Genomic DNA, 25,915 nt, shown 5'->3' on the forward strand with positions numbered 1-25,915 from the left:
CGACTTCCGGCGCGGTTCCCGCGAGCCGGTTACGGCGGAGCCATGGATCGCAATCCGTCGCCTCCGCTGCTGAGTCGGGACGAGGAGAAGGATGAGGAGGTGGCCAGAGGAGACTGCATCGGGGGCACGGTCTACAGCAAACACTGGCTCTTCGGCGTCCTCAGCGGGCTCCTCCAGGTGCGTAAACTGGCGCCTCGGGTCGACTCCCGTTACCCCGCCAGACACTCCCGTCGCGTCTCTGCGCAGCCCCTTCCTGTCCTTGGAGTTGTCATCCCCGCGCCGGCCCCTCCCCAGGCCCGCGCCACGGGTCCTCACTCCTTGCGTCCTGGCCGCTTCCGGCGGACCCGAAACTGCCTGGGGCCACTGCGGGGCCCCTCAACACAAAGGGAAGCACAGAGGCATGGATGCTGGAATGCGTGCTGTTAAAATATTTTACTTTTGCACATTTCACAGGAATATATGACCATGTGAATACACTGTTGTGCCTTTTGCTCCTCATCCCCATTGTCGTTGCGGAAGCCGGCGGCCTGAGTATCTGTTTCATGGACTTCTGTTGTAGTAGAATGCTTGGCGACTTTGGAGTCATAGGGCTTTGCGATCAAAAACCAGGCCTCAGCACCTGCTAGCTGCGTGACCTGGGGCAAGTCACTTAACCGTGCAGAGTCTCAATTTTTTTCTCAGCTCATGTAAGATGAGATTATGATGGCCACAGAGTGCTTGGTGTTGTCTTCTGCTCTCCTTTCCCTAACTAATTTCCTTGCTTCCAGTCTTTCTCCTCGCCAGTCCTCTTTACAGCTACCAGAATAACTTTCAATTAAAAAAAAAAATGCAGTTTATAATATTCCTTTTTGTTTCCTTGGCTACAGCGGAAAAATGCAGATTTCTTAGCTTGGAATCCAAGACACTTTGTAGCCTTTCCAGCCTTATCACATTTTATGTCCTATCAGCACTAAACTGTTCATCATTTTTTGAACTGCCTGGCCCTTTCCTGATTCCGAACCCTTTGCTTTCCTCTGATCTGAATGCCCTTCTTCCCTTTCCCACCTGGCAAACTCTTGTTCTTCCTCCAAGACTTAACTCAAATATCACTTCTTAAGAGATGTTTTCCCCAGATTGTCTCAGGTATAGGTTCTTGGTCTATCGTTTTGCTCCCACGACTCTTTATCCACAATTCAGTTGAATTACTTAGCCTTTTCTGTTGTGATTATCAGTTTATTTGTCTTTTCTCCACTAGATCGAAGCTGCTTACACACAGGGATTTATATCTTTGTGTCCCTAACCCAGTGCCTAGCAAGTCCTCCATGAAAGTGGAATGAGTAGATCTACCCAAGGCAATTTTTTTTTTTTTATGATTTTTGCAAGAGAAGATAATTTGAGGAGAGTGTCTTTGTGACTTCTAAACAATTATGGGTTAATATTAACTTGGGATGTACTATGGATAGCTTTCACTCATCTCTTTTCTTCCTTTGTGCTTCTGAAGATTATTAACCCTGAAAACACCAAATCCACCTCAGGTGATGAGGAGCAGCAGATGGAGCTTGATGAAGAAATGGAGAATGAAATTTGCAGAGTATGGGATATGTCAATGGATGAGGTATGGATGGGGTAATACGCTGTTGGAAATGAAACTCTGAAAAAACTTGGGTGACAAGGTGGTGAATGGATCTTTAAAAAGGTTTATTCCTTCAGCCTCTGGGGAAAGGCCCCCATCTTTAGTGTCTCTAATCACTCTTGTGTGGTGCAGGATCTGAAGTCTCAGGAGCTACAAATGCTAAACTTTTATCTTTGAGGATAGAGTCTGAGCTAACTAACACTCATTCATTTAGGTTAAATAGATAGCTCTCGTGAATGTGAGAAAGTTTACAGCCCACCAAATTTTGATACTTATCCACCTAATGAGAGTTCTGGCCTTGTATTTGATAGCAGGTTAAGAGTTGGAAGACTGCTGATGCACCACGATTTAATTAGAAAGGGCAAAAGGAATTATGTGTAACTAATTGCAATAATGATAATATTTTAATAATCGTATTATGCTCATTTTCATGCATATTATTCCATTTGATCTTCACAATAACCCTGTGATAGAAGTAATACTGTCATTTTACTGGTAAGAAAATAGTGGCAAAAAGAGATTAATTAATCTTACATAAAACCTCAAAGTGATTTCATAAGGTTGTTGTGATAATGAAATGAGATAGTATGCAAAGCACTTAACTGTACCTGGCGTTTAATACTCGTTCAGTAATGTTAACTGCCATTTTTATTGTTGGTGGTAATATCATTAGGCCACTCTTGTTTTACTGCAGGAATTATTAGCCGTCATTAAATAAATATATCTCCACATACTGCAAAGAATTGAGAAGCAGCTTAATCTCCTACAGTGGAGAACGTCTGCTGTGTTACTTCCAATTTGGGGCAAATCTTTGAAAACATAGTGTTCTCTGACCCTGGTCTCTTGTTGTGGGTAGTATGTCTCTCCCAGTCAGCATCACACAGGTTACCTCATTCTCAGCTGTTCTAGGGGTTAACTGCCTCTTTCTTGGAGGTCCCCAGGGTCCTTGAAAGTGAATTTTAACCTTAGCCACGTAGCTTGTATTTTAAGTTAAGCTATCCCAAATGTACACTCCAAATTTGGTGAAAATCAGTGGTAATGGGCAGTCAGAAACTTAATTTTATTTACATAGTTTACAATGCAGATCTCCACAGCTAACTTAGTTTTTGTGTCCCACATTTCTAGGCAAGATTTCCCCAGTTTGCGTCACACCTCCGCTCCAGGTCCAACTGCCTGTGTGGTATGCCCCTTTAGGCACTGTGGACTGGGTATACTGTCTGGGAAGGAGGTGTGAAACTGTCGTAGTTCCGTTGGGATCAGAATTTACTTTCTGTTGAGGATTTTGCCAACCTAAGTTCTGATGTTGGACATAATCCAATAGTAGTTTTCACCTGGTTTGTTTGAGCTCTCAGAGCACAGGAATTAGGAGTTTTACTCTTTTGTCTCCTTCTTTTAGCATAAAACCTGGCAATCAGCAAGTGTATTTAAATGAGTTAATAGGAATTCCTGGTGGGTCGGAAAATCATTAAGGTAAAGGAAATGTCTTCAGGGCAGAAGAGGGATGATTCTCTGGAGTATCACAATTAGCTTAGATTTGTTTATGGAATAATTCCATTGCCTTGGGACCAGATACCACAAGGACTCTAATGTTATTTTTGTTTGCTGACACAATTCCTAACCTTAAGGGTGAGTGTGAGAATGTGTGTGTGTGTGACATTAAAAGGAGGTATATATAGAATTAGAATTTATTTTATTGTTGCGTACATAAGTTATGGGGTTTTAAGAGCAGTATTTAGCATCTAAATAAATAATCATATTTATTTCCAGGATGTGGCTTTATTTCTCCAAGAATTTAATGCTCCTGACATATTTATGGGAGTACTGGCCAAATCCAAGTGTCCTCGATTAAGAGTAAGTATGTACATTTCTAAAGCCTTTCAGGTAGTGTTGGGTAGTCTTTCATTTTTCTCACTTTAATTTATTTTCCTAACTGGCTATACATCAGCACATCAGTCTGTAAATGTTTATTGTATATCTGCCAGGACTGTGCTATTTAAAATGGGTACAGTCATAGGATTTTAGATTTGGACTGGACCTGGGAGACCTATGTTTTGATTTACAGCTGTGGAAAACCTGATAGGTTGTTTAACTTTACCAAAGTTATGCTGCTGATATTTGGCAGAAAAGGGAACAGTGCCAGGATCTCTCATTTCTCAGTTCATTGCTCTTTTTAACTTAGAAAAATCCCCCCTTAAAGATTTCTAACCTTCATTCCAAACTCAGCCTGTTGCTCAAGGCTTGCCACAATCTGAGCCTAACTAGTTTTGCCAGGCCTGCCTACTCCCCAACTCATGAGTTGACTGTACTCCTCGCCCCCCTCTGCCCCCCTTTGTATACCTTCCATCTTCTATTGTTATTCACATCTGTCATCCCGGGTGGTGCTTTTCTTCCAAGCCTTTCCTAGTAAGTGAGCTCTCAGTGATGGTTGCTGATTGTAAACTCCCAAGAGCGATCATCTGTACCTTTCATTTAGTCTGTATGTACTGTGCAGTGGTCTTGTGCTTTATTGCATCGAGTCGATTCCAACTCATAGCGACCCCATGTGCCAGAGAGTTAAACTGCTTCCTAGGGTTTCTTGGCTGTAATGTTTATGGAAACAGACCTCCAGGCCTTGTTTCCATGGCATCACTGGGTGTGTTCGAACCACCAGCCTTTAGGTTAGTGGGCAAGCACAAGCTGTTTGCTCTACTCAGGGACCTCCCAGGATTATGAATAATTACTATGTGTTGAGTATTTGGTTTTACTATTCCTATCAGGTAGATATTATCTCTGCTTTACAAATTAAAGAACGAAACCTCGGATTAAGAAATTTGTCCAGAGTCACACAGCTAGGAAAGAATGGAGCTGGGATCTGAGCCTAGGCCTGTGAGGTTCCAGTGTAACGTTGTACCGTATTTCCTCTCTTCTTTGAGATTAAAAAGTGGGTAAATCTGCACTATATTGATAAATTGTATTATATTTTTACCAATTGAATATTGAATTAAAATTTCTTACTTAGTAGAATGCTCCACTTGCATTGGGACCTGATGAACTACTTTTTCCTTGAGTCATTGTATTAATATAAAGATTTGATAACCATTTCCCATCAGGTTGATTCTAACTCATGCTGACCCCATCTGTGTAAAAGTAGAACTGTGCTCCATGGAGTTTTCAATGGCTAATTTTTCAGATTTCAGAAGTAGACCGCCAGGCCTCTCTTCAGAGGTGCCTCTCCTCACTGCCCCCCTCCACTGGGTGCAGTGAAAGTTTTTGTTCATGTTGTTATTTTTGTACGTGTGTGTTTTACCTCACAGCCATTGCGTCCTGTGAAATTTGATTTTGCAGGAAATCTGTGTGGGAATTTTAGGCAACATGGCCTGTTTCCAGGAAATATGTGTGTCCATCAGCAATGATAAAAATCTTGGGTAAGTTTGACTACATAATAATTTTTTTTCACAGATTCGTATTTTATATCCCTAAGGAAATTCTAATACATAGGAAAGATAGGAGAATATTTTTTTTATAGTCATACATATATTCTTTCCTTTAATGAATACTTTCCAGGAACTTGATTGTGTGTTGATGGTGCCAGGGTCTTTGTCACTATTTATAGATATGACTCAGGTTTTAGACATATTTTTTTTTAATCAGTAGAAAGGGGACCTAAATTATCAGCAGATAGTAAGTCATATGTAGGATAAAAAATAATGGGGCAAAACTTGGAGTTGGGGACAGCCAACCATAATCCAAAACAATTTATAAAATAAGCGATTACCTCTTTAGGTGTGGAGGGATTTTACAATCTTAGTTGAAGGAATTTATTCCTCAGTAATTTACAATATTCATGGAGCAAAGGACTCAGGATTATGTTGGGTCTTTGGTGTTCCACATCAAAAATCTGATTATGAGACATAGTAGCAAGTTTTGTAAATTGGGAGGGAGGACTTATCCAGTTGAATGCTTGTCTTACCATGAATTAATACAGAACAATTTATGTTGCTAGTGGGATGTATTACAGGAGCACTGCTTGAAATAGCCCCAAATTGGCATCAGCCCATATGCCTACCAGTAGTAGGCTGGACAAATGAATTGTGATATTGTCATACAGGAAACCCTGGTCGGCGTAGTGGTTAAGTGCTATGGTTGCTAACCAAGAGGTCGGCAGTTCAGATCTGCCAGGCGCTCCTTGGAAACTCTATGGGGAAGTTCTACTCTGTCCTATAGGGTCTCTGTGAGTCAGAATCGGCTCGACAGCCCTGGGTTTGGTTTGTTTTTTTATAGTCTTAACAGTGGAATGTTCTACAGCAATGAATCAAAAGAATAGCAGCTACAGGAACAACATGGTTGATTCTCACAGACATAATGTTGTGCAAGAGAACTAAGATTAAAAAGAATACACTCAGTGTAATTTCCTTTATATAAAGTTTAAAAATAAGCAGAACCAAAATATATAAAATAATAAAACTATAGAGCAAAGTAAGGAAATGACTGCTGGAAAAATCCAGATAGTTGTCATTTCTAGGTAGGAAATAGGGAATTCTAAGGGACGCATGGGCTATGGAGGTGTCACACTGTTCCCTTGGAAGCATGAGTGTTTGCTTTATAATTGATTAACTGTAGATTTGTATCCTATGGGCTTTCTGTATGTATGCCATATTTCACAATAAGAAGTTTAAAGAATTAAATGAGAACTCTACTTTGATATTTGAAAAGAGAGAAGTGAGACATACTAGGTGAACATTTTTGTTTTTGCAGACAGGTATTATTGCACTGTTTGTATGATTCAGACCCCCCTACTCTGCTGGAAACAAGCAGGTATGTGTCTCTCTTTATGGGTTCCATATACTCACACATAAGGGAATCCAGAAAAATATAGTTAATTCTTCCTGTGAAAGATTTCTACTTGCTTGAATTTTCTTTACTGTTATGAAAGATAGAAATTAAGGTCACATTTGTCATGTAGGTTGTTGCTTACTTGCCTTTCCCAGACAGAAGTGGCCAGGGTCTGGGTTGAAATGATCCGTGAACAACCAGCTATTTATGATAGCCTTTGCTTCATCATGTCAAGTTCAACAAATGGTAAGTCACCATGTAATACTAGAAAAAATTTTTTCTAGATTCTGTTTAATTGTTGGGAAACCATGTAACTAATTCTGAAGCACACTTTAATTTAAAAAACAGAAAAAGCTGAGTATGAGGTGAAAAAGTATTTCTATTCAAGCTATGAAGTTTCTTCTTAAACTCCTGAGGCTCCATTTAAACTTAAACTCCTGGGACTCCCTTTAAAAATGAAGGAAAACAGCAAATGTAAATGTAGGAGGTAAAACACATGGCCCTTGGAGTATGTAATGCTTTGTTTGTCAGGACGTGACTTTCTTGGAAAGCTTTAGGAATTTACATGGACCATATTGCTTTTTTAACATTTTGTTTCTCTTTTCAATATCTGTTTTATTCTCTGCAGTTGACTTGTTGGTGAAGGTGGGGGAGATGGTAGATAAGCTGTTTGATTTGGATGAGAAACTAATGTTGGAATGGATTAGCAATGGGGCAGCTCAGCCTCTGGACGAACCCCAGCAAAATTCTGAAGAGCAAGCAGTGTTTAGGATTGTGCCCTGTGTACTGGAAGCTGCCAAACAAGTACGGTAGGTGAGCCCTTTTGTGCAAAATGTTGGGGAAAATCCAGTTACTAGAAGCATCCTCAGATATAAAAGTTTCCTTTTGACAGGATAAATAGCACCCACCTGGGTTTGTTAGGTTTACTAAATTTGTAGTGACAATGAATTTACTCGTTGCAAGAATCATAATGGTTACAAAATACTGTTCTATCATTTAGTTACAGGCTAATCGCTCATTATTAATTGTGGTTACGATCTAAAAATCATCTGCAATTTCGTGTAATTTATATCAAAGAGAAATGCTTTTCTTGTGCTTTATTTTATATTGAACATTTAACAGTTTCTTAATTAGCATTAGGTATTATTTGTTTCACTCTTTGTGTATGTTTGCCCATCTTGGATAAGTGACTGATTTTGGGCTCTAATATCTTGCAAAGAGTGACTACTAGGTCTTGCAGGTCATGAAACTACTATTAATCACTTAGAAGATTAATTTATACAGTGATCTGTTTAATGGTGACTAGTGCATTTTTGCTGCTTAATAAGCTACAGTAAACCCTACTAATTTTCTGTCCTTAATTCAAGTGAGGATTAAACTCAGCTCTTTTCCCCTAAACCGGCTTCTTTGGTGTTCTGTCTCTCAGTAAATGATGCATTCGTAATCCATTTGGAGAACGTGAATGAAATGTGAAAGCCGTCGCTCTTCCCCATCCCACTCTTTTCCCATGGCCAGTCGTCCTCCAACCTTTGTTCTTGACTTTTTCTGGGATCCCATCTACACTGGCCACTCTTGTCTTTCACCTGGACAGCTGTAACATTCTTTTAGCTGAACTCCCTACTTCTAGGCTCGGCCCTTCCAAGCCTAGACTGCTACAGCAGTCTTTCTAGAACACACTCATCTCACTTTCATGTGTAAAACTCTTCAGTTGCTTTCCTTAAGATAAAGTGCAGATTCTTTTTCTCTTTAAATATGGCTTAAAAGCTCCGCATAGTGCCTTTTCATCCTATTCCTTGTACTGTTTCAGCTATATAAAATTTCCTTCATCAAATGAATCAAGCTCTCTTACCTCTTAGCCTTTGCACAGTATAGTTCCTGTTCCTTAAACACTTGTTTTCCTCTTCAGGTTTCTGCATACATACATATCATTTCTCTTAGGATATCTTCACTGACCCTCTAAACTAAATTAAGTCTGCTTGCTATGTGGTCCACTAGAACCTTGAACTTCCTCAAGTCCTCTAGTGTAACATTCACAGCACTTTGTTATAATTACCCCTTCAATTATCTGTCATTTTAGACTTTTAGGCTTCACGAGGGCAGGGACAGTGTCTTAGACATTGCTGTTTTCCCGGCCCCTAACTTAATACCTGAAAACAGTTAAGTAATTAATACTTGCCAAACCATCTTTTTAATTGTTCGTATCTTTCCCCTTAATTGTTAGAAGAACCATGAGTGAGTTTCTGGGAATGCAAATTGTTGATCACAAGAATTATGTGGTGAGACCTGTGAGAGCTAGAACTTGATAGGACTGCCTTGTTTTTCTGGGTCTCAGAAGTTTTCAGCCTTTGACGGGGTGCCCTCTTACCACTTTTCTGTTGCTCATTTTAGTGGAAAATATTTGAGTTTTCTTTCTCTGACAGGTTTCCACCTTTCACAGGTCCTGGCTTTCACAGGTTTTATTGTACTTACATGGTTTAACTGTTTCTCAGCTAGGAAGCTAGGATTATGCTGTGACATTTTAAGAACATCATTATTGTTGATGCTTGACATAGTGGGTCATACGTTCACATTATAAAGGTCTCGGTCACTTTTTGTTCTGATTATTCAAGAAAGCCAGATGGTGAAGCATGATGTAGCCGGTTTCTGTATTGTTGCTTTTGTGAAGCAGGACCAGTGAGGCGTCTTAGTTCTCGTTTTATATGTATTGATTATATTATATAATATTGGTTTGGTTTTTTGACTCTTTCCCTCATTAGAATGTAAGCTGTAATGAGCTTAGAAACTTTGTCCTGTCTCTTGTTTTATCCTCAACATCTAGGGCAGTGGCTAGCACATGATAATAAACGTTCGTTGGTTGAAGTGTCGACTGAGTGATTGCAATCCCCTCAACAGTAAAGTTGTTAATTCAGTGCTTTTGCTTTTTGTATTTAGTTCTGAGACTCTAGAAGGGCTGGATGTTTACATGCACATCTTACAGCTACTTACCACTGTGGATGATGGAATTCAAGCAATTGGTAAGATGGCTTATGGGGACGTGCTATAGTTATTTGTTTTTTGCTTTTAAATTACTGTTTTCTTTATCATCTTTATCAAGTACAGTGTCCTGATGCTGGAAAAGACACTTGGAGTTTACTTCTTGACCTGGTCTGCCATGAATTTTGCCAGTCTGATGACCCACCCATCATCCTTCAAGAACAGAAAACTGTGCTAGCCTCTGTTTTTTTCAGTGTTGTCTGCCATCTATGCTTCCCAGGCTGCACAGGAGTATCTAAAGATAGAAAAAAGTAAGTATCATTTCAGTTCACTGAATGAAGTTTGAGTCTGTCCGATTTTAAACCCAGGCTTTTGTTTGTTCAGTAGGTTCTTTCTCCCATTTTATTTTTTATTCCCTATTTACAAAAATATTACATGTTAAAAAATTGTAAAATTTATGACAGTCATCAGGAAAACATAGAGCTTGTAATCTGTCATCCAGAGATGCTACTATACACACACATGCATGTACAGATATTTCTTATCAATACGCAAAAACCCAGTGCCGTCGAGTCGAATCCGACTCATAGCGACCCTATAGGACAGGGTAGAACTGCCCCATAGAGTTTCCAAGGAGCGCCTGGCGGATCTGAACTGCTGACCCTTTGGTTAGCAGCCGTAGCACTTAACCACTATGCCACCAGGTTCTTACTGATAGGTGTGAGTTTATCGTAGTCATACTGTTGTGCCCCCCCCTCCGCCTTTTCTTTTTCTGTGGTGCTGACGTTTTTCTTTGTTCCTCTTACTTTCCTGTGCTGCATTCCTTTTGTTTGTGGCTTTTTTCATTTCTTTTATTATATTTTGTGTTTACTGAAAGACTTTGTGTTTTTCTTCTTTTTTATTCTGATGAGTAGTTTTGTTAACTTTCTTTGTGGTTATCTTGAAATTTATCCTATCTTCCTCATTTTGAACCAGTCTTTTATTACTTGATATCGCCTTAACTTCCTCTCCATTTGACAAGTTCTGTACCTACACCATTTATTCCCCTTTTTATTGTTTTGACGTTGTCATCGTTCACACACTGATACCTCTGTTTCCCTGTTTTAAGTCTTTTAGCTTTGTGTATTATTGGGAATTCTTTACCTAGGTTGGTATCTGGCTGATGCTGTCCTGTGTCATAGGCTCCGGTTGTTGTCTGATGTTGTTGGTTCTCTAACCGAAGGACTCCGTTTAATTTTTTTTTTTTTTCAATTTTTATTGTACTGTAAGTGAAAGTTTACAAATCAAGTCAGTTTCTCACACAAAAACTTATATACATCTTACTACATACTCATTTAATATTTCTTTTAAGTTTGGATTGGTTTTCAGGAATTCCTTTAATTTCTGTTTATCTGGAAATGTCCTGATTTCGTCATTGTATTTCAGAGAGAGATATATTTGGTATGGATTGATATGTATTTGAGAGGATATATTATTCTTTGTTGGCAGTTTTTTTCTTTTAAGGTTTTATGTATGCCATCCCATTGCCTCTTGCCTGCGTAGTTTCTGCTGGGTAATCAGAGCTTAGTCTTACTGTTTCCCCTTTGTAAGTTCCTTTTTGTTTTTCTCTAGCTAATCTCACGATTCTTTCTTTGGTTTTGGCAAGTGTGATTATGATATGTCTTGGTGACTTTCGTTTGGGGTCTTTTCTCTATGGGGTTTGTTGAGCATCATGAATGGTCAGCTTTTCATCTTTCATATTTGGGAAGGTTTCTGCCAGCAGATCTTCAACAGCCTTCTCTGTGTTTTCCCTTTTCTTCCCCTGTTTTGCAACTCCTGTCACATGCATATTTTTGCACTTGATTGTTCCCTACATAATTCTTAGGTTTTCTTCATTCTTTTCTGTGATTTTTCCTCAGACAAAGTCGGGTGTCCGTGAATTTGTCTTCAGTCTCACGGATTCCATCCTCCGTTGTTTCAAATTTCCTCCTAAACCTTCTATTGAGTTGTCCATTTCTAAAGCTGATTTCCAGTTGCTGTTTTTATGTGATTTCTAATTGTTTTATTTATTTTGACGTTTTATTCTTGTATTATTTTCCTGAATTCTCCTATTGCTTTGTGTTTTCCTTGATTTTGGCTGTGTTTTGGTTGGTTTTCTCTGTGTTTTCCATGATTTTGTCTGCATTTTCCTTGATCTCTTTCCTCATCTCTTAGAGAGCCGTAAACATTAGTCTTTTGAATTCCATATCAGATATCTCTGTTGCTTTTTCTTCTCCTGGAAGGTCCTCTGATTCTTTATTTTGGTCACTTGCTGGAGCCATCTCGTCCTGCTTAAGTGCACCTCTCACTCTGGCCTGGGGATGATAGGCTTCTGTGTGGGCGAAGAAAACCTCCAGGCCTCAGGATTGCGGTAGCAGCCAGAGGACTCTGTTCATGGCCCCCTGAGCAGCCAGGATGCAGGGTGGGTTGGGGCAGGGCTCTGTGTATATGTTTTTAAGTACTGCTTTTTAGCTAGCTTTTTTCACTTAGCAGTATAAAAAGACCATTTCTCTGTGTTAACAAATGTTCTTTCGCAGAATGGTTTTTTATGACTGAAATCTGTGATCCATCTAGAGTTTATTCTGGTGTCACATTTGAGGTATAGTTTAGTTTGAGCTTTTTTCTAGATAGCTATCCGTTTTTCTCAACATCACTTAGTGAATAACCCGTTTTATCCAAACTGATCTGAAATGTCATCTTTATTAGTCTCTAAACCACCCTATAGATTTTATTCATCTCCTTTGCTCTATTCCTGTGTTATTACTCACACTATTTTAATTGTTAAAGTTTTTTGTTTTAATACCTAGTAGGGCTAGTCACAAGGAGTCCTGGCGGCATAGTGGTTAAGTGCTTGGCTGCTAACCAAAAGGTTAAAACCCAGCAGCTGTTCTGTGGGAAAAAGATGTGGCAGCCTGCTTTGTAAAAATTTACAGCCTTGGAAACCCTATGGGGCAGTTCAACTCTGTCCTATACAATTGCTATGTGTTGAAATTGACTTGAGAGCAGTGGGTTTGGTTTTGATGTTTTAGGGCTAGTCACCTTTCATTCTATCTTTTCAAAAAAAATTTTTTTTTAACTATTATTCGTGTTTAACAATGAATTAGATTGACAAATTTCCAAAACCAGAAAATCTTCCTGATATTAGGGTCGTGTTCAATTTATAAAGTATCCAAAAATACATTATGCTTTTCTCTTTGTTCAGATCTTATTTTGTGTCCCTCAGTAATGTCTTAAGGTTTTCTGCATATAGATCCTGCACTTTGTTTCTTTCTAGATACTTTATCTTTTGGGTTGCTATTATCTATAAGGTCTTTTCTTCCAGTGATTATTTCTGTTGGCATATACGAAGGCTATTTATTTCTATATTAATTTTACATTCAGGAACAATATTCAATTCTACCGTTTTTAATAGTTGTTCTGTGATAATTTTGGGCTCTATCTGATACTGCTTTAGGCTTAAGTTAGATATTTTTTTTTTGTCACTTTTCTAACTCTGAATTCTTTCTCTTTTCTAATCAGGTTTCCTAGTATCTTTGGTGTTAAATAATAGTGGTGATAGACATTCTTACCTTGTTCCTAATATTAATGGGAATGATTTTAATGTTTCACCATTAAGCATGATACTCTTTTGTGTTTATGCTATTTGTTTTATCATTTAAGGAAATTGTAATTTATTCCTATTAAGAGTTTTTAATCAAGAATGAATGTTGCCGAATGTTTGCATCTGTGTTTTCTTTATCTATTGAGTAGGTGACATTGAGCATAGACCTGATAGAGGTAACAGAGTGAGCCATGTGAATACTTAGGTAGAAAAGCATCCCAGACAGTAGGAACAGCAAGTGTAAAAGCCCTGAACTAGAAGTATGCAGTGAGGCCCCCGTGCCTGGGGTGGAATTAAGAAGGGGAAGAGAAGTAGCACATGGGACCAGAGAGGTAACGGGCTAGATTATGTAGGCCCTGATTTTACCTTTTACTCTGAAGGAGATGGGGAGGCATGAATGAACTTGAAGTGACTTTGATAGGCTCACTCTGACTGCTGTGTTGATCAGAAATGTAGGTAACCAAGGGTACAAAAGAGAGACTACTTGGAAGGCTATTGTGATAAGTGAGACAAGAAATGACGTACCTTGGATCAAGGTGGTAACAGTGGAGTTGGTGGAAAACAGTCAGACTCTGATACATTTTTAGGAGGTGCTGGCAGAATTTGCTGACAGATAGGTTGGGAAGGCGAGAGGAGAAAAGTCAAGGATATCTCTGGAATTTGAGGCCTGAACAGTTGCCGTTTACTGAGATAGGGAAGACTGGTTTTAAACGTGTTAAGTTTCAGATGTCTGATAGACGTCCAAGTGGAGGTATTGAGCAGGTGGTTGTATTCATGAATCTGGAGTTGAGGATAGAGGCCTGAGTTAATCGGTTTTGGAGTTGTCAGTTGTTACGCTGTTTAGGTCTTCTGTATCCTTAGTCATTTCTTTTGACTCGATTTGATGTGGACTGAGTAAATTAATGTCTGTTTATTATTAATTTGTTTGCTTCTCTTTTTATCATTTATAGTTTGCTTTATGAGTGTTGATGTTATGTTAAATGGTATGTAGACATTATTATAAGTTGTTCTTCTTTGTCCCTTTTAATACTTTTTTTCCATTAACCCTATTTTATCCCATATAAAGATCACACCCCTGTTTTCTTTTTGTTTGCATTTGCCACTGCTACCTTTACCTGTCCTTTTCAGTCTTTCTAAATTGTTTTAGGTATATCTTTTTCTTTTTAATGGGTGCGTTAAACTCATTTACATGTATTGATCTGATAGATAGGTTTGATCTGAGTGCTGTCATATGATATTTTCTATTACGTATATACATGCTTAGAAGGAGCCTTGGTGGTATAGTGGTTAAGAGCTTGGCTACTGAGAGGTTGGCAGTTTGAACCCACCAGCAGCTCCGCGGGAGAAGAGACCTGGCAATTCACTCCTGTAAGGAATTACAGCCTAGGACACCCTATAGGGTGGTTCTACTCTGTCCTATAGGGTCCCTATGAGTCAGAATTGTCTCGACATCACACAACAACAACAATAACATACACATTTAAATATTCTACTACATGGTTTATTTGCTTTGTTTTTTGTATGTAGCTCTAACATTTAGGATGATTTATATTTTGGTTTAGTGGTTACCTTTATAACTGTCAAAAAGATATATTTTTTGTTTTATTCTTAAACTGTAATGACTTAAGAAAGATATATCTCAGTGTTGACCGTTCCTTGTCAGTTTTTCCTGGTACTTTTCAAACTACATATTCAAGTTCTTGGGAGTAGGTTTCTTCCTGAGTTTGATTCTTTAAATATTCGTTGTGTTCCATCATTTTTGCTTTCCTCGAGGGCTTGAATTATGTGAGTTCCCCTTCCCTGTCTTTTGTAACTATTATTTTCTCTATTCTTTTTTAACTGTGTATTTCCATTCCTTTTTTTTCTTTTTCTTGATCTCTGTGTCCCTTAGTGTGTTTTCAGCAGGGTCATGTTCCCCTTTTTGCTGCTGCCAGTTTTACCTTCATTTTGGTAATGGCTGAAATTTCTTCTATTAACCTCTTCCTTGAGTTCTACCAGCTCAGGTTTCCCCTTCTGTTGTCTTTCATTTCTTAGTCTGAGTGAGCTCTTCTATCTCTGCTTTGTGCTCGTTTACATATTATTGTTTTAAAACACTTGGCTAATTATTACCTTAATACTCATAAGCTTCACGTCAATATTTTTTGATGAGTATTACTTACGAGCTATTTTTTTTTTCCAGGCCCTTTTTTCTTTTAGTATCTTTTCCTTGTGCCTATTCTGGTTCTGTTTTGCTTACTCATCTTTGAACTGAGTTTTTCCTGGACTAGCTTTGCAAGAAGTTCACGTAGGAGAGGGCCTGCGGCTAAGTTGTGGGCTAAGAGGAAGTTGACCTGTGAGTCTTTTAGTGCTTTTTCCCAGATGAGAAGTAGCTATGGCAAAGTCTCCCCTTTCCCCTTGCCCTTTGCTTCCCGCAGATATGGCCATATGTGGGACATGCTGACTTTGAACCCCACTGCTCTTCCTAACCTTCTGTTGGAAATCATATATAGAGTGTTTATCTGGAATGCCGGGAACACATCTTTCCTGATATTAAGGGTCTAGGAATTTTTTATCTTTCTTCACCCTGCCCAAAACTTAATGTACGATATTTGTATTAGTAGAGAGAATATAAAGATGCTTCTTTAACTGTAAGCCACTGATTAACTTTCTCCTCCTCCTCACCCTTTCCTGAGCCTTTAAAAAGAGCATTCCGGAGTCAGTTGGGGTGAGAAAGAGAGAGGGGAGGCTGGTATAGACTGATGTGACCTATAGGGAGGTCATGGAATAAAGAATTGAGCCATTAGTGTCAAGAGTGATATAGTGTAGGAGTAAATACACAAGAACATGAGTTCTAGTGTTTGTGGGTTTATCCGTTAAGGAGCTTTACAGGGGCCAACTGAATTTCCTTGGCTGCTAATTTTTTTTTTAATGTAATTTCCATTTTGTAGGTGACTTAGGTTTGGAAGTGAAGTTAAATCTTTTGAAAACGTAACTCAGTGTCACGGAAAACTTTTCCTGGAATTTGTAATTATGAAGCAGAAATTATGAAGTTAGAATCTGTGATTAAATCGGAATGAGATACCTTTTAGCATTTTCATGCTGTAACATATTTTGAGACTGAGGTTTAGTTTTATGTTCAGCTTTTATTATAGGCTAGTTAGAATAATGGTTCAGTCTTTTAAGAGGTCGCACTGAATGTTTTTATGTGTAATGATAAAATTTAAAAGCTTTGTTTAAAATTTTTATGATAGCTAAAGTATGAAATTCTCTTCTTAGTGTGGCCTCCGAGGCCCTGCACAATAGAGCCCTTCCCTGATTCCCTGACCTTGTGTTGTGCCATGCCTCCCCCTTGCTCACTAGGCCCAAGCCACACTGGCCTCCTTTATGTTCTTCAGGCCGTCTGACATATTTCTTCTTTGGGCTTTTGTACTTGTACCCTCCGTCTGAAATGCTTTCTTTGAACTACTACTTATCTTTAATTCTCCACTGCGTGTCACCTCTTCAGAGTGTTTCCCCTGCCCAACTGCTTAATTATATACCCTTTTTATTTCCTTCATAGGAGTCCTGGTGGAGCAGTGGTTAAAGCACTTGGCTGCTAACTGAAAGGTCAGCAGTTCAAACACACCAGCTGCTCTGTGGAAGAAAGACGTGGCAGTCTGCTTCCTTAAAGATCTACAGCCTTGGAAACCACACTGGGCAGTTCTACTCTGTCCTGAGGAAACACTGGTGGCATAGTGGTTAAGTGCTACGGCTGCTAACCAAAGCATTGGCAGTTCGAATCCACCAGGCACTCCTTGGAAACTCTGCGGGGCAGTTCTGCTCTGTCCTGTAGGGTCGCTATGAGTCAGAATTGATTCGACGGCACTGGGTTTGGTTTTGGTTTTGTTTTTTTTACTCTGTCCTGCAAGGTCACTATGAGTAGGAATCGACTCAGTGGCAGTGGGTGTGGGTGGTATTTCCTTCCTAGCAGTTACCAAAGACCAAAATGATCTGTTTTACTTATTTAAAGTGTAAAAATGTAAATACTTGAAGGCTGAGGCCTTGATGATCTTGTTTACCACTCTGTCTGTAGTGCCTGAAATAGAATGCCTAGCATAGTAGATGTTCAGTACATGTTTGTTGAATAAGTACATGAATGAGTGAATGAAAAACCAAAACTTACTAGTCTATTCTATGCCTGTTTATTTTTGTACAGTTGCTCTTCCTCTAATTGACAGCCTGACTCGGGCCTTACAAAATGTGGAACGTTGTGAGAAGAAACCAGAGAACTCAGCAGAGTCTAACACAGATGAGACTAAGAAGTCTGACTTAGTGGCTGATGATTTACACTTGAAAATCTTGAAGGATATTTCGTGTGAATTTCTTTCTAATATTTTTCAGGCATTAACAAAGGTATGGAAGCAGTACTGATGATTTCTTTAGCAAAAGAAAGTATGGATTGCTTAATGTTCCAGACTTTATAAGTATTATTTTTATTTTTTCATATAGAAAAATAGTAGAACTATAGTACGTAAATGTGGGGAAATAGAGGAAAGTTGATAAACCAGCAAATGTTGTGGTTTGGTATCATTTCCTTCCAGTCAGTATTTACATATGCATCTTTTGCAGGCATGTGACCCGGTATATATAATTTTCATAGACTGTTTTTTTCACTTAACGTTATATTATAGGTGCTTTTCCTGACTCTAGATCAATTCCCTGAAAAGCATTTCTCTAAGAGTCAGTTGATTAATGTTCAACTTGCCAAATAGTTGATTTTCCAAATTTATCGTAAACTTGTTTTAAGGAATATTTTTCCTGAATATGTGTATTGAGCATTTTTTTCCTTTGAGCATGCTCTTTTTATCCATATGTTAAAAAAAAAATGTATATACGAATATAGCTATGAAGAATGTGTTCTTTTCAAGTAGAATATTCCTTAAAACAAGTTTTTGTTATTTTGGTGAATTGTTTTTTGATGAGTCGTCCTCCTTACCTTTTCCGTATTGCTATATAGTCTTAATAACTATGATTTATAATGCCCCTGTGATATTTATGTTAATAAATTTACCATATTTTACCTAATTATTCCTTATTAGTCATTGTTTAGGCAGTTTCTAAATTTTTTTCCCTTCTATTTTAAAAATGCTTCAGCAAACATTTTTGTATTTTCCAGGTTTGGGGTTATTACATTAGCATAGGCTTTCAGAAGTTAAATTACTGGATTCGATGTTATAGAAGTGAAAATGACTGAGGCATAATGGTTATGTATTGTCAGGATGCTTTTGACATGTGAGAGCATTGGTTTTGTTGTTGTTGTTAGGTGCCTTCAAGTCAGTTCCGACTCCTCGCGACCCTATGCACAACAGAACGAAACACCGCCCATTCTGCGCCATCCTCACAGTCGTTGTTATGCTTGAGCTCATTGTTGCAGCCACTGTGTCAATCCACCTCGTTGAGGGTCTTCCTCTTTTCCGCTGACCCTGTACTCTGCCAAGCATGACGTTCTTCTCCAGGGACTGATCCCTCCTGACAACATGTGCAAAGTATGTAAGACGCAGTCTCGCCATCGTTGCCTCTAAGGAGCATTCTGGCCCCACTTCTTCCAAGAGAGAGTTTTTCGTTCTTTTGGCAGTCCATGGTATATTCAATATTCTTTGCCAGCACCACAGTTCAAAGGTGTCAAGTCTTCCTCGGTCTTCCTTATTCATTGTCCAGCTTTCACATGCATATGATGTGATTGAAAATACCATGGTTTGGGTCAGGCACACCTTAGTCTTCAGGGTGACATCTTTGCTCTTCAACACTTTGAAGAGGTTCTCTGCAGCAGATTTGCCCAATGCAATGCGTTTTTTGATTTCTTGGCTGCTGCTTCCATGGCTGTTGATTGTAGATCCAAGCAAAATGAAATCCTTGACAACTTCAATCTTTTCTCCGTTTATCATGATGTTGCTCATTGGTCCAGTCGTGAAGATTTTTGTTTTCTTTATGTTGAGGTGTAATCCATACTGAAGGGTGTGGTCTCTGATCTACATTAGTAAGTGCTTCAAGTCCTCTTCACTTTCAACAAGCAAGGTTGTGTCATCTGCATAACACAGGTTGTTAATGAGTCTTCCTCCAACCCTGATGCCCTGTTCTTCTTCATATAGTCCAGCATCTTGTATTATTTGTTCAGCATACAGATTAAGTTGGTATGTTGAAAGAATACAACCCTGATGCACACCTTTCCTGACTTTAAACCAATCAGTATCCCCTTGTCCTGTCCAAACAACTGCCTCTTCATCTATACAAAGGTTCCTCATGAGCACAATTAAATGTTCTGGAATTCCCGTCCTTTGCAGTGTTATCTATAGTTTGTTATGATACACACAGTTGAATGCCTTTGCATAGTCAATAAAACACAGGTAAACATCCTTCTGGTATTCTCTGCTTTCAGCCAAGATCCACCTGACATCCGCAATGATATCCCTGCTTCCCCGTCCTCTTCTGAAACCACCCTGAATTTCTGGTAGTTCCGTGTCGATATACTGCTACAGCCGTTTTTGAATGATCCTCAGCAAAATTTTGCAGGCGTGTGATATTAATGATATTGTCCTATAATTTCCACATTCGATTGGATCACCTTTCTTGGGAATAGGCATAAAAATGGATCTCTTCCAGTCAGTTGACCAGGAAGCTGTCTTCCATATTTCTTGGCATAGACGAGTGAGCACCTCCAGCGCTGCATCTGTTTGTTTAAACATCTCAATTGATATCCCATCAATTCCTGGAGCCTTGTTTTTCACCAATGCCTTCAGAGCAGCTTGGACTTCTTCCTTCAGTACCATCGGTTCCTGATCATATGCCACGTCTTGAGATGGTTGAATATCGACTAATTCTTTTTGGTATAATGACTCTGTGTATTCCTTCCATCTTCTCTTGATGCTAGCTGCATCATTTAATATTTTCCCCATGGAATCCTTCACTATTGGAATTCGAGGCATGAATTTTTTTGTCAGTTCTTTCAGCTTGAGAAATGCCTAGCGTGTTCTTCCCTTTTGATTTTCCATCTCCACCTCTTTGCACATGTCATTATAATACTTTACTTTTGTCTTCTCGAGAGGCCCTTTGAAATCTTCTGTTCAGTTCTTTTACTTCATCAATTCTTCCTTCTGCTTTAGCTGCTCGATGCTCAAGAGCAAGTTTCAGAGTGTCCTCTGACTTCCATATTGGTTTTTTCTTTCTTTCCTATCTTTTCAATGACCTCTTACTTTCTTCATGTATGATGTCCTTCATGTCATTCCACAACTCGTCTGGTCTTGGGTCACTAGTGTTCAATGTGTCAAATCTATTCTTGAGATGGTCTCTAAATTCAGGTGGGATATACTCAAGGTCATATTTTGGCTCTCGTGGGCTTGTTCTGATCTTCTTCAGTTTCAGCTTGAACTTGCATATGAGCAATTGATGGTCTGTTCCACAGTCGGCCGCTGGCCTTGTTCTGACTGATGATATTGAGCTTTTCCATCATCTCTTTCCACAGATGTAATCGATTTGATTTCTGTGTGTTCCATCTGCTGAGGTCCATGTGTATAGTTGCCGTTTATGTTGGTGAAAGAAGGTATTTGCAGTGAAGAAGTCGTTGGTCTTGCAAAATTCTAATATTCAATCTCTGGCACTGTTTCTATCAGCAAGGCCATATTTTCCAACTACTGATCCTTCTTCTTTGTTTCCAACTTTCTCATTCCAATCGTCAGTAATTATCAATGCATCTTGATTACATGTTCCATCAATTTCAGACTGCAACAGCTGATAAAAATCTTCTACTTCTTCATCTTTGGCCCTAGTGGTTGGTGCGTAAATTTGAATAATAGTTGCATTAACTGGTCTTCCTTGTAGGCATATGGATATTATCCTATCACTGACAGTGTTATATTTCAGGATAGATCTTGAAACGTTCTTTTTGACAATGAATGCAACACCATTCCTCTTCGAGTTGTCATTCCCATAGTAGACTATATGATTGTCGGATTGAAAATGGTCAATACCAGTCCGTTTCAGCTCACTAATGCCTAGGATATCGATGTGTATGCGTTCCATTTAATTTTTGAGGATTTCCAATTTTCCTAGATTCATTAGTTTTCCTTGACCCTTATTACTGGATATTATCATTTTTATATCAAGTAAAGTTTAATAGGTGAGAAATTATACCTTATTTTGATTTGCATTTTTAATTTATTACTGAGGTTAGGCCTCTTTCCATATGTTTGTGTGTTATTTGTATTTTTTAATAGATTTCCTCATTGGTATGAACTCCTAGGGTAATAATATATCTTTAACATATTCATTAAAAGTATGTTTGCCTTTGTTTGCCATTGCTTTTGTTTTATGTTGGGAGAGTCATAATTATTTCTTAATTTAAAGTGACAGGAGGAAAATGTGCTGAGAATATGCCAATGATATGTCATAAAAATTTTTATATGCCATGCTTATGTCATTCGACTTACTCTTGACGAGGCTGAGAGACTACTAGAGGTTTATTTTTTTTAGCAGCAAGTGATAGGATCAGTTTAGAAAGGTTATTCCAAAAACAGCAGAGAGGAAGGAAAAGACTCCAGGTTGAAGGCTGGGAGACCATTTGACAAGCTTTTGTAGACAATCTGCAGGAATAATCTGACAAATAATGAGGGCCTAAGCAATAGAAGAAGTGTGAATGGAGAGGGAGTGGGATAAGAGAGATTTGGGAGATGAAATCAGTAGAATGTATTGAACACTTGTGGGAGAGTCAGCAACAGGAGAGAAGTAGTCTTGGCAGTGACCCAAGTTTTTGGCTTGTGTAGCAGGGTGGTGGCGCTGTTCACTAAAATAAGGACTACAGTGGAGAACATTTCTGGGTTATGGAAGGACGAATGGTGACTGGAACATTCAAAATGGCTGTGGGATCAATAGGAAAGTGTATATACCGATACAGCTTTAGGAATTTCCTCTGATGACATTAAACCCTATTTTGTTTTAGGAGACTGTGGCTCAGGGACTAAAGGAGGGCCATTTAAGCAAACAGAAGTGTTCCTGTGCATTTCAAAATCTTCTTCCTTTGTATAGCCCTGTGGTGAGTATGGGTAAATGTATAGATGGCTAAGCTTAAGAAGATAACTAGGTAAACCATTTTTAAGCAAGTGCTTGATCTTTGAGGGCATTGTTAAAGAAGATAGTGCTTACTATTCACAGAACTTAACGCCTTTGTTGGATAGATGACTCAGCTCCTTCTTGGGACTTGCCTGAGTAACAATTTTAACTTTAAAAGAAAGGAACCAGTGCTAAATTTATGTACATCTTTTTGTCGAGAAGTAGATAACATATATATTAAGCAAAAGTAAGATTCTTAGACAGGAGTAGTTAATAAAGTTCTATAACTATTCAAATGACATTGTATTTGTTACTCTGAAACCTGTTGCTGTCAAGTTGATGCCAGCAAACGTGAGACAATTCTAAAATAGGAATTTTTTTTGGAAAATGACGTATAGCATGTGAGAGCGAGGGGTACGTAAGCAAGGAGGATGGTAACAAAACCCCCCAGTGATGGACCCTAAAGGGGAAGCAGTGGAAGATAGGTACCAGCACAAGAGTAAAACGAGAATGTTAAGAATAGACACTTGGTGATGTTTCAGAGGAGATTCAGGAAGTACTGTCCTTGTCATCTGGGGATCTATCAACACTTGTCCGTTGGACCACGTAGATACCATAGGTAAAGCATTTCTGCAGTCAGCTATCAATATCTTAAACCGCCTTTCTTCCACTTATATTTACTTGGTTCCTTTGTTTGACTCACAGGTGCAAGACTTTCTTAAAATCCTGCATGAGGTTGATAAGACCCTTGCTGATGACCTGGAGAAAAGCTTCCCAAGTTTGAAGGTTTAGACTTAAGACCGAATTGAAATTTCCTCTGCCCAAGAAATAAACTTTATTTTTCCTCACGACAGTTGAAAATCACATATGGATAATATCAGCTAAAGCCCATTTTAGACCATAATTATCTGGCAGTACACTCATGCCCTCCTTCTTTCCCCAGCTTTATCTCACATTTATTTAGGATTAGGGCCCGGAATTTCAGATCACTTATCACTTTTTCATAGTTAGAAACATAAACCACCACCATCTCACCACTTGTTTATATTGGTTATTTGGTATTCAGTATCTTTACTTGAAGAAAACAAAAAACACAAGCTTATCCTGAGGTTCTTTTTAGGATATTTGAGGGGTTGGTGAGGATTTCTTTATAATTCTTAGTTCTGGTTTTTATGTGAGAATTTTGTATTGTGTCTGTTGCAGGTGCACTCAGCTGCGCTAATAGAAAACCCTACTACAGTTGCTTAAACTGATAGCTTGTATGTATCTTTTGCAATAAGAAATCCAGGGGTGTATGGTCCAGGCCTGATACGGTAGCTCAGGGACCCTGACTCCTTTTACCTTTCCACATGGTCTGCCATGCAGACCTTTGTGTTTACGCTTATTTTCGTTGTTAAAGGGACTTCATCATTTGTGGGCCCTTGTCCACATTTAGGGAGGAAAAAGGAGAAAGAAGCAAAGGGGCTTTCTTCTAGCAAGTCTGTACCTTTTCATTTGGGAAGGGCAGCCCACCCTAGCCAGAACCCTGTTGCATGGCCATCGTTAGCTATAAGTGTTTGAAATTAAGAGCTTTTTTCTTCCTAGCTTCTATAGGAGAAAAAGGCAAGACTGTCAATCCATGGTGTTTGACACAGTATGCAAACATATTTTAGCCATTTTGTGAGTGTAATTTGTGTTGATTCCACACCAGATTGTTAGTAACAGCTCAAAAGTTACTGCTTTTAGTTTAGCTTTGTTCAATTTCAAAAATCCTTTTTTCAGTATGAAAATAGAAATGCTAACATTTGCATTAAAACTCACTAAGAATATGCTCTATTTTTAGCATAATTCCAGTGGTAGAATTTCAAGAAATTATTTGTGTCAGTGAATACAAGATTTTTAATTTAAGATTGAGGAAGTTTAATAACTTCTGAATGTTCACAAACTGTGCTGTACGTGATGTTTCCTGTCAGATGTCATCACTCCTTATAGTGCTTCCTAATGAGACATACTCAGAGAATCGGCCAGGTACACTTAACAAAAGTAGCCGTTTGTATGATTTTAATTTCTGAAATTGGATTTTTAATAGATTTTGAGAAAATATCAGTTATGAATAACAAAGCTTTTTAAACATCTCTTCTGGGTTAGCCTCTTCCCAGTTTATTTCAGGACCTTTTTGGTTTTGAAGCATTGCTCTCATGTCACACTTTTATTTTCCGTGAGTGACTTTTGCAGATAAAACACAGAGGATAGCATTATTAGTAAGAGATACACCGTTTCCATTTAGGAGGTAGTTTTATTATTGAAAGTGTCACTGCTGAAAACAATTAAACGGTAAGATTCAAATCTTAGAGTTGCATCCCTAATTGGTAGATTTACTTTATGTGCATTTGCCTGTTTTGGGGCGCTGGCCTAAACTATAGGCTGAGTACGTGACTTTTTAACGTAGATTTCAAAGGCACCAATGAAAGCACGCCTCTGCCCGCTAGCTGATATTAAAATCTCCACATTCATTATTCCTTTAAGTTTAAAGTCGTTAGGATGCAAATATACTTCAGGTTGTTAGTTTTCATTGCCTACATGCATATGAACTTCATTTTTTCATGAGAGCATGTTTTAAAAAGGGGAGCATAAGGTCCTTGGATATCTGAGGGAGGGAGTGCCACCCAAAAAGAATAAGTTACAGAGAGAGAGGATACATTATGGGAAGACTGGGCATGTCCAGGTTGTCTGTTGTACATTTCTGCCTCCAGCCTGCCCTGTTTATTTGTTACTTCTTGCTATTGTGATATTATGAGGTGGCATTTTCATAGTATTTTGATATGTTGGAAAATTTCCTGAATCTACAAATATTGTTTTTTTAAAAAAATTCAAACAGTGAGCAGTGTTAACTTTTTTTTAACGCTTCGGCGACATGTGGGACATACGGTATCTCAACCGTTTTCATGCCTCTGGAGTTCTTTGGGAAGGAGGTAGCCAGATTTTAACTCATTTAGCCTCAAGGTGGGAGCCTTTTGAAATGTGTGATGAAACTCAAGAACCTGAAATTGGAACCTAATTTTCGTGTAGATTGAGTGTTGTCTTAGGTGATGCCTTATGGATATGTGAATTTTCTAAACTTTTGACAGGGTCTGCCTTTATTTCTGTGACATAAGCCTCCCCACTGTATTTCCTAGTTACTGTGTTCTTTTGAGGATGTACTTATTGCTAGAATAAGCTATTCCCAGTCTTCATTCAGTCATAGTGGCTGTTTTCTCTTGGATGCCATTCATTGTTTCTAGGTGTTACTGGCTCCCAGCTTTTCCAGCTTCAAAACAGTAAATAAGGCCTTTGCAATAAAGAATAATGCATTGCATTGGTCCTTTTGTTCAAGAGACACAAACTCCTGTAAGTTATTTTTATCCTGTATTCCATCTTAGGGCCCAATCATTGCGTCCGTGTGTAGCAGGTGGAATGTGCTGCTGTGAGCAGTTCTGCAGTATTCCAGGGCAGCTGTTGCCACTTCTTAGTTGTTAGTTAGGACTGCTTTTGTTACAATGAAGAATACATCCTAGTGGTAATTTTCCTGAGATTCAAACTCCTTTAGTTTCATTTATTTGGCCTGTCAGTACTGCTTTTACAGTAATAAATACTGCATTTTAACAGTAATTTTCCTGAGATAAAAAATCCCTTGGCTTTCTTTATTTGGGCTATAAGTACTGCTTTTGTAGTAAGGAAGAATGAATTGTATCATGTTTTGAAAAGCTTCATAAAAAGTAATAAAAAGGCTAAGAAGAATGAGAAGAAAATGTATGTGCAGTCATTGCCAGGTGCCTTCATGTTTTCTGAATTTCCAAGAAATAAAATGAAAAAAGATTTTA

General features: G+C 38.6%; 1 protein-coding gene across 1 annotated transcript; it reads left to right on the forward strand.

The window, feature by feature from the left end:
• Positions 1 to 25,915, forward strand: LOC104847419 (protein SAAL1-like). The gene is given in 13 exon segments (XM_064288363.1): positions 1 to 177; positions 1,481 to 1,594; positions 3,380 to 3,463; positions 4,937 to 5,016; positions 6,347 to 6,406; positions 6,555 to 6,670; positions 7,053 to 7,233; positions 9,356 to 9,438; positions 9,519 to 9,643; positions 9,645 to 9,708; positions 17,191 to 17,387; positions 21,967 to 22,059; positions 22,782 to 25,915. Coding segments are annotated over 13 exon segments (1,419 nt in total). The 5' UTR covers positions 1 to 42; the 3' UTR covers positions 22,869 to 25,915.

This window comes from Loxodonta africana, chromosome 7 (genome assembly GCF_030014295.1).
Source record: "Loxodonta africana isolate mLoxAfr1 chromosome 7, mLoxAfr1.hap2, whole genome shotgun sequence".
Taxonomy (NCBI): Eukaryota; Metazoa; Chordata; class Mammalia; order Proboscidea; family Elephantidae; genus Loxodonta; species Loxodonta africana.